At 38.9% G+C, this 19,262-nt stretch overlaps 1 protein-coding gene across 2 annotated transcripts in view; it reads left to right on the plus strand.

The window, feature by feature from the left end:
• Nucleotides 1-1,943, plus strand: part of FGF9 (fibroblast growth factor 9) — a 45,987-nt gene extending 44,044 nt beyond the window's left edge. For both annotated transcript variants that reach the window (XM_081328058.1, XM_081328059.1), the window contains exon 3: nucleotides 709-1,943. In XM_081328058.1, the coding sequence (XP_081184184.1) occupies nucleotides 709-954 (246 nt within the window). In that variant the 3' untranslated portion in view covers nucleotides 955-1,943. The remainder of the gene's footprint in view (nucleotides 1-708) is intronic.
• Nucleotides 1,944-19,262: the final 17,319 nt, after the last annotated feature.

Raw genomic sequence — 19,262 nt, forward strand, 5'->3', positions numbered from 1 at the left:
AGAAATGCCTTCAGACAACACTGGTTCCCTTGGTTAAGAAACGGAGATGAGAGCACCACTTCCTAGAGTGGGAAACAACTGGACAGAGGACACCTTTACAATCACCTTTGCTTCAATACAGAGATATGCAGAAATAAATTCTAAGCATTTTTAATATATGCCTTTATGCTTATAGAAACACTCTTCACATGGAAAATCCTATTTTTTAAAGCAACAAATGTTTTAATGTTTAAATGTTTAGGATTTAGAAATTAATGAAGATCTATTTAATTATGTATCATAATAGTTCAGCCTTCCCACTTAGGTGACTTTTAGATAAGACTTTTCCTAGGAGATTGCCAAGTGAAAAATCCTGTAATCCAATAGATTTGAAGGGCAGTAGGCTGAGAAGGAGTATAGTAATAAGAATGTAGAGGTGTGAGCTGGTCAAAGATGCAGATGCTTAAGAAATAAATGAATTGGAAACCAATAGGAGGAATAAAATATTTAAGCTAGTTACTCATAACACAACTCAACCTCACAAGGTTGTTGTTGTGGGAAAACAACACAGGAGGAAAAAGGAGTATTGTGTGTCTTCATCACCTTGAGTTATTTATAAAGATAATAAACAGGGAAATAAATAAAATTATTGTTTGTCTCTATTCCAAATGTTTAATAATATATGGGAAAATAATCCACTGATGACTTTTTTTCTGCTTATATTTACAGGATAAATTAACCCAGGAGTGTGTGTTCAGAGAACAATTTGAAGAGAACTGGTATAATACATACTCATCAAACCTATATAAGCATGTGGACACTGGAAGACGATATTATGTCGCATTAAATAGAGATGGAACCCCCAGAGAAGGGACCAGGACTAAAAAGCATCAGAAATTCACACATTTTTTACCTAGGCCAGTGGACCCTGAGAAAGTCCCTGAACTATATAAGGATATTTTAAGCCAAAGTTGACAAAGACATTTCCTTCACTTGAGCCCTTAAAAACCAACAACCACTATAAAGGTTTCATGCGGTGGGTTCTTAATTGATTAGCTGTGTCATCACATCAGCTCCACTGTTGCCAAACTATGTCGCATGCATAATATATGATGGAGGCTTGGATGAAACTTGCTGATGGTGTTCCGCACTTAAAAGGTTTGTCTTCTGGAAGAGAGCCTATGCCCATCACTTGATTTATTGAGTGAGAAAGAAAGAGTGAGAATGTTTGAGAGTGAAAGCAGAAGCTGAAGAACGAAGGAAGGGGGGAAAGGCCTGATGCATGCTGGGAAATAGACACGCTTTTAAATTTTTTGGTCTGTTGTATACTTCATCCTCGAGCAGCATAGCTGCCATACTTTTGACTCATGAAGAATTTTGGCTGGTGGCCTGCTCAAGTGTACGCTGCATTTTTTTTTAAAAAAGCAAAGGCATGGAGGGTATGGTCTGTCTAAAATCCAAACAGGAAAAAAGAGACTTATTTTCAGTTTTGACTGCTCAGTTGAAAGTCACCCCTTAATGAATTTCAAGTAAAGACCTCTTAGTAATACAGGATTTTTTTTTAAAAAAGTTAAATTTATTTATAGAAATCCAAAGGCAACATTTTATTTATTTTATATATTTATTTATTATATAGAGTTTATTTTTAATGACATATGTACAGGCCAGATAGGCAGATTGGAAGCTATAGGCTCTGGAAAACATTTCAACAGCAAAGACTGCTACGACCGTGTGATTAAATTCATACAAGTCAAACATAAAGGTGCATGGAGGCAAGGAGGAATCTAGGGATCCTAATGTACTAAAGGCAACAATATTTTTTGTGCCCATATTATTGTAAAATTATGCACACCACTCATGACTCTTGAGTGCTTACTCTTCTGACTGCTTGTTTCATAGCTTAAAATCTCCCCCTTTTCCTCTCCCTCTCTTACTGAGGATTAAAGATAAAACTGGGTCTTCAAAACTTTAATTCTGTGTCTGTAGTATTTCCTCTTTGATAAGCAACTTATCAAACTTATTTCTACAAACTTCCCAGTTATGGAATAAAAAACACAAGGAAATAAAATAAGGGTTGGTATATGATATATTCTACTTGTTAAACCTACTGCAGATTATACCAAAGCTACATCATAAATATGTATGAGGGGTTTTTTTTATTTAAGCAGAATGTCAGAAATATTCTAATGTTTTATTAGGATATTTTTGTACCAGTTAAGGTTCTCTCTCACTAGTAGTAACAAAGGCCAGAGACAAAACTCTCACTCTTGTAAACTTGTTTAATTGTGCACTTGATTATCTACTCTGAAATTACACAAGTTCCATGGGGGTTATTATCTTTCATGGGAAAAATGCTTTCATTGTGGTCTATCATAATACATATAGGACTCTTGCAGATGACAAGAGTACATTTCTATTGAGAATTACAATGTGGGTGAAAGTACTATACTTAAATTATGTTTCAAATGTTCTTAAAGCATATTGTGCTGGCTGCACTGCATAATGTGTATCAGTGAGGATTGTGTAACATAATGAGTGCAAGCATACCTTTTGTTAGTAGCTATAATTTGGGCTTACCCATAGAGGAGAGGCTTTGTCATAAAGCCCTAAGATCAACAGAGGCCACAGAAACCTTGACAATGACTGCAGTTCATGCACTTACATGTACATACCATTTCAATAAAAGTTGGCAGCGGAAATGTAGAGAGTTTAGACTACAGTAATATAGTCAGCTCAACATGGCTCTGGTTATAGCCTGGATTCTATGTAAAATGGGAGTGCTCTGTTCTTCCTAGCAGGATTTGCACATAACACTATGCCATAGAATAAAGATAGTAAATAACATGCATAATGTATAACATACAGAGTGGCCCCAATAAAGAAAGTGAGTCTTATTTGGGGGTAGCAAACCTCAGTCTGAAATTAATGTTGTTGCTGAGTTACAAGACCTGGCTTCTGTTCATTATATTTTGTCATCTTCCAAATTCTTGCCTTTTTTTGCTTTCTTTTGATCTTATTTTTTGCAATTAAAAAAAGGAGAGAACAAACCAAATCATTATTATATTTTTTACCTGCAAAACTGATTAATGTTTAATAAAACATGATTAAAGATTTTGGATTAGAATTAGATGCAGAAGTAGTAAAGGAATTGTAGAGGATGCTAGCATATGCATTGATTGTGCTGCAATGCAATAATTTGCTAGAAGTAAAGAGTTGCTCATTGTGAACTCAAAATCCATCTCAATCTCTATTAAAACCAAGAGAGTTGTTCTACTGGAAGCTACTAGAAGCCCTTGTGGCACAGAGGTTTGAATGCAATATTACAAGCTAACTGCCCACAATCTGGAGTTCGATCCTGCTAGGGCTCAAGGTTGGCTCAGCCTTCCATCTTTCCAAGGTTGGTAAAATGAGGACCCATATTGTTGAGAAAAATATGCTGACATTGTAACTGCTCAGAGTGCTGTAAAGCACTGTGAAGATTTATATTGCCATTGAAGCAATCCCAGAACTATATATTTATACCATGACTTTCCACAAGAAGGTCTTCTCAAACAACAAGCAGTTTCAGGTCTGAAGTAGCAATCAATTAGGAATAAATTTTGATGAAAAATGGTTAATATATTCAAGATGAATTATTATTCTTTTAATTGGTTGTATGGTTGCCCTTTGGAAAGAAATTGAACAAGAAAATGCAGTAAATTCATATGATCAGTTTTAGGTCAGAACAATTTCTTATTTTCTACTTGTTTTGCTGAAATATTAAATGATCTCTACCCTTGAAGTCAGTGAGTTAAATATTTTCCTGCCATTTCTAAAATAATCAGTGGTGCAAGATTGTAGTTATGAAGACACAGACATACTTACATACTATGGGAGATGGAAAACAAATATGGGATTATTATTTTAGGAATAAACCTGTGTCAAATAGTGTGTAGCTAATCTACAACACCTAGTCTTGGGTAATTTCTAGATGTGATAAGATGCAGCTGTTCACAATTAGTTTGTTGGAGAGCTGTCCTATATAATTGTCAGCTATATTTATGTGAATGCCATAAGCAGCATCCACAAGGGGGGAGGGTCATCAAAAAAGTCAAGATGGTGGTTATGACAACACACTAGAAACTACCACTTTGTGTATATTTGTGAAGTTGCATGTGTCTCTTGATGCCATCTTTCCTTTTTTTAACCACCTCCCCCCTTTCCCAAGACATTGCTGAATGGCATAACATGTATATTATTCATTGTTGGTTTAGCACAAAAATGTTCATTTCATTAGGATCAATGAGAGCTCTCCATGACATTAAAATGAAAAAGGTCTTATCAATCTATTTTCAGTTCATATTATAACCAAATGTAAGACACTCTGAATTTATTATGAATTGCTAAGCAAATTAGACTAGGATCAATCCTTTGAAACTGACACCTAGATTGACTCCAAGAAACACCAAACATATAATTACAAAAAAATTAATACTATAAACTATATAAATATATTTCAAGTGGTACCTTAAATACTGAACTGAGAATCAAACCTATGAAATCTAGCATGACTTAAGTATGACCAGGATTGAACTGTTATTTTTTGCTCAGAGCTAATTATTTAAGAAGTTTATTCTATTTTGTAATAACTTTTTTTATCACCACCTGTAAGTTATCTTTTTTAACCTTTGCCTCACATTGAAATGAATCAGTTGCATCTTTACCTATAAAGTAGGCACATGCAATACAGTATTAAATAAAAAGTTCAGAGCTCACTGACAATGCATGAGCAATCCATCTAGAGCAGGGGTGTCAAACTGCCTGCCCGTGGGCTGGTTGCATCATGCAGAGGCCACGCCCACCCCAACTCCGGCAATGCAAAACAAGTTGTGATACATCGCGACACATCACATGATGCGGCGAGTTTGACACCCGTGATCTAGCGCTTTATAAAATTGCCTACCAGAGACTGCAGACATAGGTGGCATGTCAAGCACCTGATAAGCCTTAATGCTGGTCTGTATTCAACTTGATGGTTCACAAGTTACACAGACCTCTTGTTTAAATGGTCAAACCACTTTCACTGGAAAAATGCCAGAGTTTTTAAGATGATTTTAAATATAAATTACTTTTCAACTCCATCTTTAAAATTTGAACCATAAATTGATCATCTTACGAGGAAGTGGGATAAAGTACAGCATGTTCAACATCTGATAGCAAAAAGATGTACGCATGTATATCTATATGGATAAAAGTATGTATATGTATATCTATCTATATGTATGATAGATATAGGTGTGTATGTATGTATGTCTACCTGTGTAGTTGCATAATGATGGATTCAAGGAGCAATAAGCATCCAGATTTGCACTATGTCCACAAAAATGTTAAGGACACTCATAAGCAAGGTCAGCTTTGCCACAACTGACCAGAATAAATAAGACCATATTTTTAGCCTTAATGTGGAATTTGCTGGGGGGGTGGGGTTTGATCATAGACAGATCATTAATATTACTTAATGTGTTTTAATTTATTTTTTTTTGTATTTTTTAAAGAAAGGACTAAAATAAGCAAGAAAAAAATGTTATGACTTTGTGGCAGTTGATATAATAAACTATAATCAATATATTCAAATAACCCATAGTGTTGTGTTGGATATTTGAATATTTAGAGATAAGGAATTATCATAGATGTTTTCTTGAACATGGATATTTTGGCTCATAGTAGCAGACTTCCGAGCTTTTTGTACCATATGGAAAACAAGTAAAACCAATGACTGACAATTTCTATTCAACAAAACACTGTTTTTCATGTATCACTCTTATCCATTCATGTCTCTAAGCAGGACACAATAATTCCAAAATAGGGCTTAAGACAAATTTTATCTTTCTCCCCATAAGGCATTAACAATTAAATATCAAAGGTTGCACCTTTAATTGACCCTTGATATATAGACATTTGTTTTTCTATTAATAGTGTGGCCTTATAGATGATGGCTTATTCCAAACAGGACCTATAGACAAGGCTACATCTAACACTTTTGCATTTGGCAAAGGCAAAGAAAGTACGGTACCTTCTATTAAAGTTCTCCAGGTATGGTGGAAAAAGTCAAGATAGCAGATGTGATTTTTTTTTTGGGGGGGGTGTCTAAAGTTCACATTGGCTTCTTTTGACTGCCTATTGGACTCCAAAAAACAAGAAAGATATAACGAGGTTTTTCTAAGCAGTTTCTTTTATTGTTCCTTGCCTATAGACAAAAATCTTGCCTAAAGCTGATTACTTTCACCATTAAACATATACTCTGAGAACAACTAGTGAGGAGTGGTTTTAACTCTCTTCATTGTCTTTTGTTCCTCTGTAATACATTCCCTTCCTCCTGGGAATCTGCACTACATCCCATCACACTGCTTACATATTTCTTGGCTAAATTTCAGAAGTGGTTTGCCACTGTCTCCTTCCTAGGGCTGAAAGTGAGTGACTGGTCCAAGGTCATCCAATTAGCTTTGTGCCTAACTCACAGTCTCCTGTCCCAAAGGTGCTTTTTCAAGAGGCAATTACACTTTGTTTTTCCATGAAGACGTTTCATTTCTCATCTAAGAAGATTCTTCAGTTCTGACTGAATGGTGGAGAATGGAAGGATTTATATTCCTTGCAGTCAGGCTTTTGAAAAAGCACCTTTGGGACAACCATGACCAGGATGACTGAGAATTTCCATAAACATCATAGTCTCCTGGTTTCTAGCCTGTGATATACTGTGTATAAAGAGCAAACTTCAGTCACACCATCATAGTGACCATCTTGATTTTACTATAACCTACCGAATTCACATTTGTAATATGAAGAAACCCTTACTGTTGCTATTCAGTTCTACATGCAAGTAAGCACATAACACTGGCACTTTTTAATAATTCACACAGACAAAAATGCTAAATCCATGAATGTTACCCAATTACACAAAACTAAATGCAAAAAAGATTCACACTTGTATGCATTTATTGTTAGGATTTGCAGTTGGCTATCAAACTGTACTCACAGAATTGCCTGTCAGTGGGTCATACAAAACAGTTGGACATCAAATTTTACTCACAAAACTGCCTGTCAGTGGGTCATATGAAACCCCTTAAATTTTGTGGGGCAATTTTGTGTTCTTCAGACATACTTTGGAATCCCTGGAGCTACTGAATTTAACAATTGGTGATGCCTAACTTTGGTTTCTATATGTTATTTATCAGATATCAAATTTGACAAATTTGTAATCTATTATGTATCAGCTTGGAATAATACGGTACTGAGACCTATTTTTCAAAGTGGTCTTCTGACAACAGTACCAAAAGGACCAATCTATTTTCATGGAAATCAGTGAGATTCTCCCTTTTTTCATTAACAAATCAGCCTTGTTGCAAAAATAATTGGATCGTTTCTGCAGAACACAGACAAAACTAACTGACGTTTGTAGTACATTTTTCATCATGCCATTTAAGGAAAGAATCTATATGCTTTTCTTAGAACAGTTGAATCCACTTCTTACATCATCTCCCCTTTTTTGGTATTTTTATTTTAAGGATGCATGTTCTTGTTCTCATTTCAACTGCAAGATTGAGAGCTGCTTTTGTATTCAGCACAGTCTTTATCTAAAGAGTAAAATTGTGTCCTGCATTCAAAACATTTTTTTTGATAAAATAGTCCGATTTCACATTCACATTTACTCTACCTACATTATAATTATGGGTAATAGCATTTAACCCAGTGTTCTAGTGATTCACCTTTTCAGTTGTTTAGGAGCAAAATCTCCTTGATTCATCTCCCCATCATCACTTTGGAGATGAATTCTGTAGAACGCTGATTAATCTCAGATTACAAGTTTCAGAAGGCTGACTTTAATTCACTCATGAAAGCTAACAAAGGTTTTTGAACAATATTCTGTAACAACATTTTATTCAGACCTGCCTTAGTTTTGTACTTCACAGAAACCCATTTTTAATAGTCACTGAATTTAATAAATTTATGAAATCAGTTCTATAATTTATCCAACACAAACAAACAGAAAGCATCTTTTTATGGATGGAGAAGAAAGCTTGCCATGTCTCAATACTTCGTCAAGAATATCAATTCTTAAAGCTAAACCTAGAAGCATAAATAGTATACAATTTCAATTATTGTTTCATGTAACCTTTGATATGCAAGAAATTAATCAAACTATAGGCAGAATTCACCTGTTTTAGGATTCCCATGGCAGGGTAGAAGCTATAGGATGACAATTCAGGGTCAAAACTAATAAGGCAATTATAGTAAAATTTAATAGGAAAAAGTACTTAAACTCTGATCCTTATCAATTGCAAGTTCAATAGTCTGGCAGGAAATCAACAAGTTTACAGCAAAGGTCAAATAAATAATAGTGAAAGACAGTTCAAAATGCAGAATGTTGAAATCAGCCTGCCACAAACAGTAGAAATTGTTTCAACGTTTAAGAATTCTAAACAAAGACTTTTATACTGGAAGCTCGTAGTCTTTACCCAAAGATACTGATCAACAGTGATTACAGGAAATGGGCTACTCAAGTTACTCCAGGAAGACCATTATTCTGAGTCAACCTGGTACTTCTTTGCTTTTTTGCCCTTTAATTCTTGGCATGTTGCCCACGCTCTCGTGAACATGAAGGCTATGTTTAAGTTTAAGTTTAAGTTTTATTTAATTTGTATACCGCCCTTCTCCTTGGTAGGGACTCAGGGCGGTTCACAGGGCATATATAAAAAAGACAATACAAAAATTAAAAAAGATTAAACCCATGCCCAATTAAAACAGTAATACAAATCTAAAACAACAAATTAAAACCCATAATCCCCCGTCAGGCCAGACCAGCCATTTCAAATAGGTGGGTCTTCAGGCCACGACGGAAAGTTCGGAGGTCTGATGCCGTCCGGAGCTCTACCGGCAGTTGGTTCCATAATGCCGGAGCGCCCACAGAGAAGGCCCTCCCCCTGGGGGCCACCAGTCGGCATTCCTTGACTGGCGGCACCCTGAGGAGGCCCTCTCTGTGGGAACGCACAGGGCGGAGGGGAGTTGATGCCGGCAGCAGGTGGTCCCTGAGGTATCCCGGACCCATGCCATGTAGGGACTTAAAGATCGTAACCAAAACCTTGAACCTCACCCGAAAGACAACTGGTAACCAATGCAGCTCGCGGAGCAAAGGTGTAACATGGGAGTACCGGGAAACTCCCAAGACAACTCTCGCGGCCGCATTCTGTACCAGTTGGAGCCTCCGAGTGGTCTTCAAGGGAAGCCCCATGTAGAGAGCATTACAGTAGTCAAGGCGAGAGGTCACGAGCGCATGAGTGACCGTACACAGGGCATCCCGGTTCAGATAGGGCCGCAACTGGCGCACCAGGCGAACCTGGGCGAAAGCCCCCCTAGTCACGGCCACTATATGATCTTCCAAGGTAAGCCGTGAATCTAGGAGGACTCCCAAGTTGCGAGCCCTATCCACGGGGGGTAAGAGCTCACCCCCCATAGAAAGAGATGGAACATTTTGAATGTCCCGGGATGCCGGAATGTACAGCCACTCAGTCTTGTCAGGGTTGAGTTGAAGTCTGTTCCTCCCCATCCAGACCCGAACCGCCTCCAGGCAATGTCAGCCTTAGTCACTGTGACCACATAAAATTGGTCTTCTTGGTAGATTTCAGCCAACTCTTAGTTTATTTCTTTTCCTTAGAAAGGATGATGTGGTGATAAAGATGACAGTATAGAATTAATGAAGATCTGATTCCCTGTATTATAAATATGTAAATTTATGCATTAAAAAAGCTGATTCACAAGTCATTTTGGCAGATCTTGTGATGGCTTTTTTGGCTTTTTTATGCACATTCTTAAAAAAAAAATACCAGTGCTGCAATGAGTCAGCAAAAGTGCAAGAAAATCTTGCAGTAACATCTGTCAGTTTGCAGTGGAGAGGTTTTCACATTTTTAATGCCAACAACTCTGCCTGTCTGCTGACTCCAAAACAAATTCAGTGAAGCATAATGCTTATTGTTGTGCACAGAGTCGAAAATCAGAAAAAGAGTCATTTTTGGATCTACTTCAAAACATTCTCTCTCTCTCTCTCTCTTTCTCTCTCACGATGGACTGAGATATTCTAAGTAAATTGTTAAGCTCGAAGCGTTATTATGTCATAATATATTTATTTCTGATGTTGTTGGATTTGACCTAATAGTAGGGATCACTGTTATTTTTGAAGAGCAAAATAATTGTTAGTTGCTAGTACAAAATGAGAGATTGGTGGGTGTGCACATATTTTCTTGCAATGGAGGCATCCTGTGTCCAGATAAGAGGACAGTTGCCAGTGCATTTTTTTATATTGATGGAAGGCCCTTGGGAGAAACAGGGAAGCACTGGGTTTTCAATACATAGGACACACATTATTTGACTTTAATTGTTTTCCAGTGAGACTGGTCTATCAGGGCAACCTGGTCTACCCCAAATATGGGACAGAGCATACTGCTTCCACTTTCGCGCCTTTCAGCCCCAATCTAGGAACCTTCACAGGCAGTCGCATTCTGTGACAGACTGTGTGTTAAATTTAAGTTTACCGACAAAGAATTAAAGGGAGACTAGTATAGCTATTTTGAGCTATTTAGCTCTCATAAGTTAGCCATACCTTTTTGAGATTCGAATCTCAGAAGGGTATGGCTAGCTGATGAGAGCTAAATAGCTCAAAATAGCTATATTAGTCTCCCTTTAATTCTTTGTTGGTAAACTTAAATTTAACACAGAAATTATTTGACTTTACATCCTAAGTGATACAAATGAAACTCTGGATATGGAACAAAATTTACCTTGTTATTCTCCTTGCTTGTTTTGGACAGCTCTCTATTTCACTGGATTTTCAATTTAGGTAATTGCAGAAGTATCTACTACTAGAGTTGATGTAGGATAAGACAGATTGTAACTAGAGGTCACCAGCAGACTCAAGGACCAAAGTAACTAAGAAATAGAAAACTTGCCTGTCACCCATCCTAATTATTGCAAAGACCTAGTTGCTTAAGGAACTCCATACATTTATTTAGCATTGAGAATAGTATTCTAGATTGGTTCAGAAGGATTGTGTGCTCCCACATCTGTATGTTAGGAGAAAAGGGGTATGACTTCTGCTTGTTACAACCACAATACACAAAAACAGTCCTGACAACACAAAAGCAATCTTGTCCTAAACTTGTCTACTGCATCATCAATCCATTGCCAAAGAAAGGCAAACTAAGACATGTCAGGCTCATCTCAAGATCAAGAATACAAAATGGAAGGTTTGCAGTGACAGGTTGGAGATAACCATAAGCACAGATCCAACTGCAAAAAAGAGAGGAGAACTTGAAAAAAAATCTTGAAAAAAGAAGCCTTGTTCACATTTGTCTGCAGTACCATTAATGTATTGCTCAAAAAAAGCCAGCTAAGATATGTGAGTTAATGTCAAGATCTTCAGTTAAAAGAAAATGCAGCTGGGACTGGTGTCTTTTAAGGGAAACTAAAACTGATGTAGTTGTACCTTTTTTTTAACTTTTAAAAAAGACAGATTTTAATAAACTCCATGCCGTGATAAACAAAATTCTATGGAGGAATAGCTAGTGAGAAAAGGAGTTCAAATTGGATGAAAATTTCATTTTTAAAAATTGAAACATTAAAAGCACAGTGACAACTCCAGTGAGAGAAAAATGGTGGATGGAAGAAACATCAGTCATTATGATTCCACAAAAAGCTTCATCATGACCTGAAAAAAAGGGCGCATATACGAGATGAAAAGGTAGGTGGAGTGAATGCATAGTGAGAAAAAGGAACTCTTGGAATGAGCTGAAGTTGGCAAACATGTTATGAAAAAGCCTTGTTTAGATGTGCTTAAAAGGCAAGGAAAACTATATCAATTATGGAAGAGTTACAGCTTATTTGCATATCCTGCTTGTCCAAATGCAAATACAGACAAACCATATAATTCCTTTGTTGAGGAAATGAACACACGTTGTCCTCAACTTCCTGCTGTCACCAAGCAAAGGGAGCTTCTATTATCTTTTCTTGGTCTACTTCAAGAATGGTCCTTTTCAGGAAGCCTCTGAAGCAAATGATTCTAAGATGACCTATTCTTCTGCTTGGTACCAAAGATGGCATCCTACACCCCACATTATTCTTTAGGTGGACAGAATCCCTATTCAGCTTCATAGCCAAATGGGATCCAAAGGGACGCCAACATATTTTTGTGCTACGTTTAGTGCTGCTGTACAAAATGTTTGAACTGAATGTTGTGTAATTTCCTCCTTTTATTTTAAGGCAGAAAAATAACAACTGATGGTTACACCAATGCCAGACAGAATCTGAAAGTGAATTGGAACTCCTATTTGTGAATTTGTAGTAACTACTGAACCTTAGAGTAATTAAATGCACAATTGTTCTAAGTATCATGAGACTGCACACAAGATTGATCTTAACAATATCTACTGTTAATAAACGGTTTTAAAAAACATAATGCCTATGTGATGATATCTTAATAAACTGAAATGAACGTACTAAGAGACCAGACCTCTGAGACTGAGGTACTATCACCTAAAAGATCACAACATCTATTATGTTCATTCTCTTCAAGCCTGATGGTTGTGGCATTACATGCAAAGTGATCTCAAATGTGAAGTCTGCGTGTTATATAAACGAGTTTCTATAGTTAGATAAATCAGCTATTTATTTAGAATAATTCTTACCAATACATAGTAGGAAACGTATTTATTGTAAGTATTTATATACGTTCCTATTCTAAGTACTGAAAGGCAAGTTATTGAGGTTAACTGAAAGTCCCAAGTTATTTTGTTACAAAGTAGGGGACAAATATTACTCTCTGGACAGAGATAAAACATAAGTACTTACAATTCAGTTATAGTGCTGCTGCTAGTTAAGAGCTCTCCTCTATAGAAAACAGGTCATCTATGGTAGCTATACCTAGCTATTTAAGTGGCACTATTCTGTCCTTCAAAAGTGAGTTACTTGTTGTAAACTTATGTTTGGCTCCTGACCACTGCATAGATAAATGCTTAATATTATGACGCATTTAGATGTAGTTCTTTCAGGATATCCCAACTTTTTGATATTATATATCTTCTTCATTCTCTATCTCTATTTCTCTATATCACTGTATTGATATACCTCTACATCAGGGGTGTCAAACTGCCGGCCTGCAGGCCAGATGCGTCACCAGGAAACCGCGCCCACCCCATTGCTGGCAATGGGAAAAAAGCTCTGATACATCGTGCAACGTCACATGATGTCGCAAGTTTGACATTTCTGCTCTACATTAATTGACAGGTACTTCTTGAAGTCCATGAGAGCCAAATTATCAACTATCGTGAAATCCATTATTCAAAAGTGTTTATTTTTTCCCCACTTGTTGTTTTTCAGGGTCCAATGTTCCAATACTACTGGTAGGACCACTGCTATATATTATTTGCAGGCTTATAACTCAGTAAAATTTGCAGTTGCACAACTTGACAGTCATGGATGAAAACTCATAAGGCAATGGTTCAGCTTGCTTAGAAAGCGGGGAAAATCTTATCCAAAGTCAACCCCATTAGGAAAAAAATCAGGCAAGTCAGGGATAAGTCTGCAAAGTGCTAAATCCAATAGTTACTTCCTCTGCCTCTTGGATTTTTTTCCGAAGTGCACAAACCTGTTTTTTTTCTTTTTCTCTTTAAAAAAAATAAAGTGTCAGAAATGTGATTGGGTAAACATGCAAGGGCTTGAACACAAAGTAAGTCGACCACTTGAACAAGAGTGAAGAGAAAGAGAGAGAGAGAGAGAGAGAGAGAGAGAGAGAGAGAGAGAGAGAGAGAGAGAGAGAGAGAGAGAGAGAGAGAGAGAGAGAGAGAGAGAGAGAGAGAGAGGAAACAGCTCTGGAGCATCTGTGTATTCAAGGGAGGAGGATAGGAACCTCCACAGAAAGGGAAGATCATAGCCATTTATTTGGAGATATGATTGCATCAAAGTTAGTAGTCAAGGGCTGGTATTATTAGGCAGCATTTCCCTTGTATTTCCATTCTTCTTTTTCTAGGTCATTGGCCTAGAGGAAAAAAGCATGAATGAATAAATGGAGCAAGAAGAAACAGCTGCTGCTCTTTTTCTTCTGATCATCTTTGGAAGCACTGGAGGCAAAGAAAGTGGGCACTGAAGAGAAATAGTTGGGGAAAATTTGGGGTATTTTGTCAAGAGACTCAAATGCTGTTAGTTTCATGATGGTAAGCTACAAAGTTAGAAACAAATCAGGTGCCTTATAAAAAGTGTCCATGTCATAATGAGTATGAAACAGAACCAGAATAACATTCTATAATAATCATTTTGAACTAGAATGACCAGGGATGTAATTGCAAGAGAATGTACTAAAATTAGCATTTATAATATGGTAGCTTAGGAAGTGAGGTGGTTTTGCCAAAAATAACTTTCAGATAAAACCATGAGTATGTTCAAGAGAAGAACACTATAACAGAAATGTTGTAAGTAACCACTTTTTTAAAAAAATTAAACCACTTTTTAAAAAGGCTTTGGTGTGGAAAGAACAAGCATCCTTAGGTATCACCTTGATTCTTTGCAATAAAATCATGGATTGAATCTTGATGAGGTCAAAATTAATGTGTTGAAATTAACGTGTCAATGTATAATATATTAAAAGTCCAAGAATAGCTTCTTAGTTCAGCTAGGCATTGTAAAAATAAAGATTTCAAAATGTGGTGAAGGAGGAGGAGTTTCCCTCACAGCTTGTATGCCTTATGGTTGGCTGAAGGGATTAGGAGAAAATGAGAAAACTGTCAATCTGTCAAGTCATTTCCAACTGATGTCAAGAAGAGATTGCTGAACTGAATGTCATATCCTTTCTTTAATGAAAGCAGCTGTTTTTTGATAGCAGGGGCAAAGCATAGCCATTTTGAAATATTGCCAATTGTACAGCTGTAGTCCAACGTACTTCTAAAATGCCATGTCTAATTGGTGATGCACTAATCACTGGTTACCAATTTGTGTATCCAAGCTGTGTCTAATTTAATTAATTTGTGGCAGAAGACATTACAATTTCATAGTTCAATTTCTTTTGAGTTGCAGAAGCTCACAGGAATGGGGTTCCCTGGCAAAAATCTGTTACTTTCTAGTAAGAACTGAATGATGTAGTGGTTAAGGTCTTGGAGAAGGAAGAATCCGGCTTTATTTCACCCTCAACCATACCAGCTTATTGGGTGACTTTGGGCCAGCCACTTTCTTTCAGTCTAAACAATCATATGGTGGTTTGTTTGTTTTTTGCGGAGAAAAATAGGCGGCGAGAACAAGATGTACACTTCCTTCGACTGTACAAAAGGTGGGATATAAACCAATTACACATTGTCAGCGTGGCCTTTCTTCATACAATAACCGTGAGAGGCCAGAGATTATTACCATAAATGTCCCCATGGAAATGAGTTTATCTTCTGTTCTGTCCTAAAAGATTTTGCACAACTTTGTAACAGCAGATGTAGAAAATTCAGGCAGCTATCAAAGGTGACAGGATTTATTTCTGTTCTTTGCATGGCACTTTGTGACAGTGCAATACAAAGGTACCATTATACAGACCAAGCAGGTTGAGACCAGTAGCTTCTATTTTGGCTGATGCATGGAATAAAGTCCAGCCAAACAACAAGGGAGGCCTGTTAAAAAAATGCCACATGCAGGTGGTCTGAAAAGAAGAGCAATGTGGCCAGAGAGATGGTCTTTTCCACCCTTAAAAACGATTGCCTTCAAGATTTAAAACACAATTTCAGATTTTCTAAAAGACTAACCTCTGGTCTTAGCTCTCACTGATGAGTTAAATTTAACTTTAGTGCTTTTAAGAAAGGATTAGGTGTTAAATATATGCAGAAGAAGTTTATGAAAAAAATGGATTGGGTTTAGGAGAAAAAGATATGGTTTTCACTTTGGACTTGCCCACATTTATTTTGTCCTATCCCCATGCAATTCCCAAGATCCACAAGCTGCCTTTCACTCCCCTACTCCTCCCCAATGTTTGGCACCTATGGTCTAAATGAATATCATATTCCAATATACTGAAATCCATCCTAAGCTGCCATATATCAAAAACATCTCAGAAACCATCAACAGACTACCGTATTTTCCGGTGTATAAGATGACTTTTTAACCCATGAAAATCATCTCAAAAGTTGGGGGGTCGTCTTATACGCCCAGTCGTCTTATACGCCGGAAAATAGTACATAAATCAATCGAGCGCCCCTGTTCTTGCAAAGCAACTTCAAGCCTCCTTAGTCCAGTCCCCCCTCCAACGTGACTCTCCCTTCCCACCCCCAAGAGCCTCTCAGCCCCTTCCCCTCCCCCTTGCAAATGCCAGACCCCGGGAGCTCTTGCGTCTATTCCAAAGGGTGGGTGGAAGGAAAAGCCCCTTTCGGCTCCGGCTTGGCTGCAAGTCAGCGAGCCCGGGAAGGCACGCCCTCCCCTCTCACTGTGGAGGAAGCAGGGCAGGCTGGAGTCTGGCGTGAGCCGGCAGGGCAGTCCTGCACACGCGCACGCTCCCCGTCTCCTAAGGAGTCCTCGGGGAGCCATGGCAGGCGCCTCATGCTCTTCCCTCTTGAGGCAGCATCGGCGGAGCTGTCCGGCGTTGGGCGGGAGCTCGGCTTGTCTGTTTCAGGCTCGCCTGCCTGCTTGCCTTCCCTCCCTAGTGGAGGCGGGGGCAGCCATTTGTGTCTGACTCAGACCCCTCTCTCTCCGGCTCGCTCGCTCGGTTTGAGACTCTCCCGGGGATGCCCGGAAACGCGCCTGGGCCCAAAGGCCTCAAGCCAGCTGTCCTTTCCCTCAGCCCTCGCTTCTTGGTGCCCTTGCAGTTAAATGTAGCCCCTGGAACCGGGCGGGGAGGTTTGCAGGAACATGGCGGGTAGGTAGCACCTCCCTTCCACCCCAATCCTCCTCCTTCGTCCCGTTGGGAGAGCCCCCTCCCTCGAAACAAATAAGTCCCAAAAGGAAAGGCAGCGTGCCTGAGAGAGACCCCCCCATGGGCAACTCTCCAATTTGGGTGGGGTATCTGGGCCTCTCCGCCCGTGTGCAGGACTAGCGCCTGTGGGGAGCAACTATGGTGAAAGTGTGGGGTTGTTGTTTTCTCTCTCTCTCTCACCTTTAAAAAAAAAACCTCTGCAGCTCACTCGCGTTTCTCAGTGACAGTGAGGTAGGAAGGGCTTGTGGGATTTGTTGGCAGGGGGAGGCGTCCCCCTTCCGTCTCTCTTCCCTCCGAGTGGGAATGGGAGGAGGGGGCGAGGGCGAGGTGTGCGCTCGGGTGCCAAAGGAGCCCGTAATGAGGCTGGGGTGGAGGACGCCGCGCGGAGTCCCTGAGTGAGAATTCATGTTGCCTTTTGTTTTGTCTTAATCCGCCTGCCCAGATTAAAAGAGGTCAACAATGCTCCTCTGCCCCTCCCGTATTTCATCCAAGGCACCAACCGCACTTGAAAAGAGAGGGGTTCCCTCTCCCCATTTCATTCAAACCTCGGGGGTACCCCTGAGTTTCCGGGTGAGAAGGAAGTGGGCCCACCCCCGGCCCTCCCCAGTTAGCAGCAGGGCTGGGAGGGCCTTCCATGTGCAAGGGGGAAAGGGAAAGGAAGGCGGCGGTGGCGGTGGCTGGAGGTACTCACATCCGTCTATCTCCTCCTGGACGTCCTCCTGGAGCAGCGACAGTGAGAGGGGAGGGCGTGCCTTCCCGGGCTTGCTGATTTTCCGGCGTATAAGATGAAAAATCTTGAAAATCATCTCAAAAGTTGGGGGGTCGTCTTATACGCCCAGTCGTCTTAAATGCCAGAAAATATGGTATTAGAACTACATAGCATCACTGTAGCACATAAACCAGCTAAAGCCCTCCAAAACATCCTAAGTAAACCAAATGACCCAGCAGTCCCATCTGCAACATACAGTGTAAGGATTATAATAGCCACTGTATAGGACAAACAGGCAGAAGATTAACAGAGCGCATTCATGAACACCAGCTAGCAGTCAGAAGACAGGGTGAAAACTCCTTAATTTCACAATACATGGACAGACTTTAGCATAGTTTCCACTGGGAAATTGAACATCCTAAGTCCAAAAATGCCAGAGGATTCCCGGAAGCCTGGCATTCAGACAAATCAGCCATAAATAGGCACATCTACATACCATTCAAGAGATAAGCAAAAAGTCAAAAAGAAAGCAAAAAGAGCAAAAGACTTCTTCCTCAGCAACCTAGACCTAGATGACCAAAGATTAATAGCAGGATTAGCATTAGACCAACGATCAAGAAGCAAACAATACCCTGATAAAACTACATACTTAGACAAACAAGCTTGCAGTAAACAACAGCTCAAGGAACCACCAAGACCAGGCCCAAGCCACTAGGTATATAAAATGAGAGCAAACTCCACTCCCTATGAGCAGTTACTTAGTTTGGTAATGAAATGTCTGCAAGAAAACATCCAAGCTCAGAAAGCATCAAGAACCACACCATCTTTGTCAAGCACCAGCCTATATTAGTAACAGTTATAATTTATAATTTAAACATCCTTTTTATATTACACCCAATGGGCTCAGCAAGACACCATCAGTCGCTGACTGCCTTTGACTAATGGTTCTCAATATTTATTTTGTTGGATAATTACTGACTTTATAGCATGCTTTCCTATCAAATTTACCTGGTTTCCCATTCCCTATTTTATCATCATAATCTCATATGAAGTAATACAAGGGTTGGCATTTATTTCATCAAATATGAACAGCATCTCATCAAAGTACTTTGTGTAGCTATGAATGCACATACAGCAACTATGGTATTGATTGGCCAAAGTCAACCTGTAAGCTTCATGGCTAACTGGAATTCTGAATTTGAATTTTGTTGATTGTAATCCAACACTCTGCTACACTGCAACATTTAAGTGAGTAGTTATCTTTTTATTTGCAAGTGCATACATGTGTTTTGTTTTTCGTTATCTCTTCTAAAGCTGATTGAGATTGTGATATAGCAACTGTAAAGCATTAGTCTGGACCATGGATTTAATATAAAATATTACTGTGAGGGAGCCAGTTTGTGTCCATAACCATATAAATATGTGACCTCACCTGCAGCTACATTTTAAGAAGCACTGCTGTAGACTTGACAACCATAGATATGAATCTCTTACTACAGGAGAGTTCATTTGGATTAACTTTCATCTGGAAGATTCAGCAGCGGTCTGCCATCTATTATGTATCCAAGTGGAAAGGCAGCCACATCGGTGCAAAATTTGGAATGACATGTGTTATGA

Source organism: Vipera berus (assembly GCF_964194415.1).
Source record: "Vipera berus genome assembly, chromosome: 4".
Classification (NCBI taxonomy): domain Eukaryota; kingdom Metazoa; phylum Chordata; class Lepidosauria; order Squamata; family Viperidae; genus Vipera; species Vipera berus.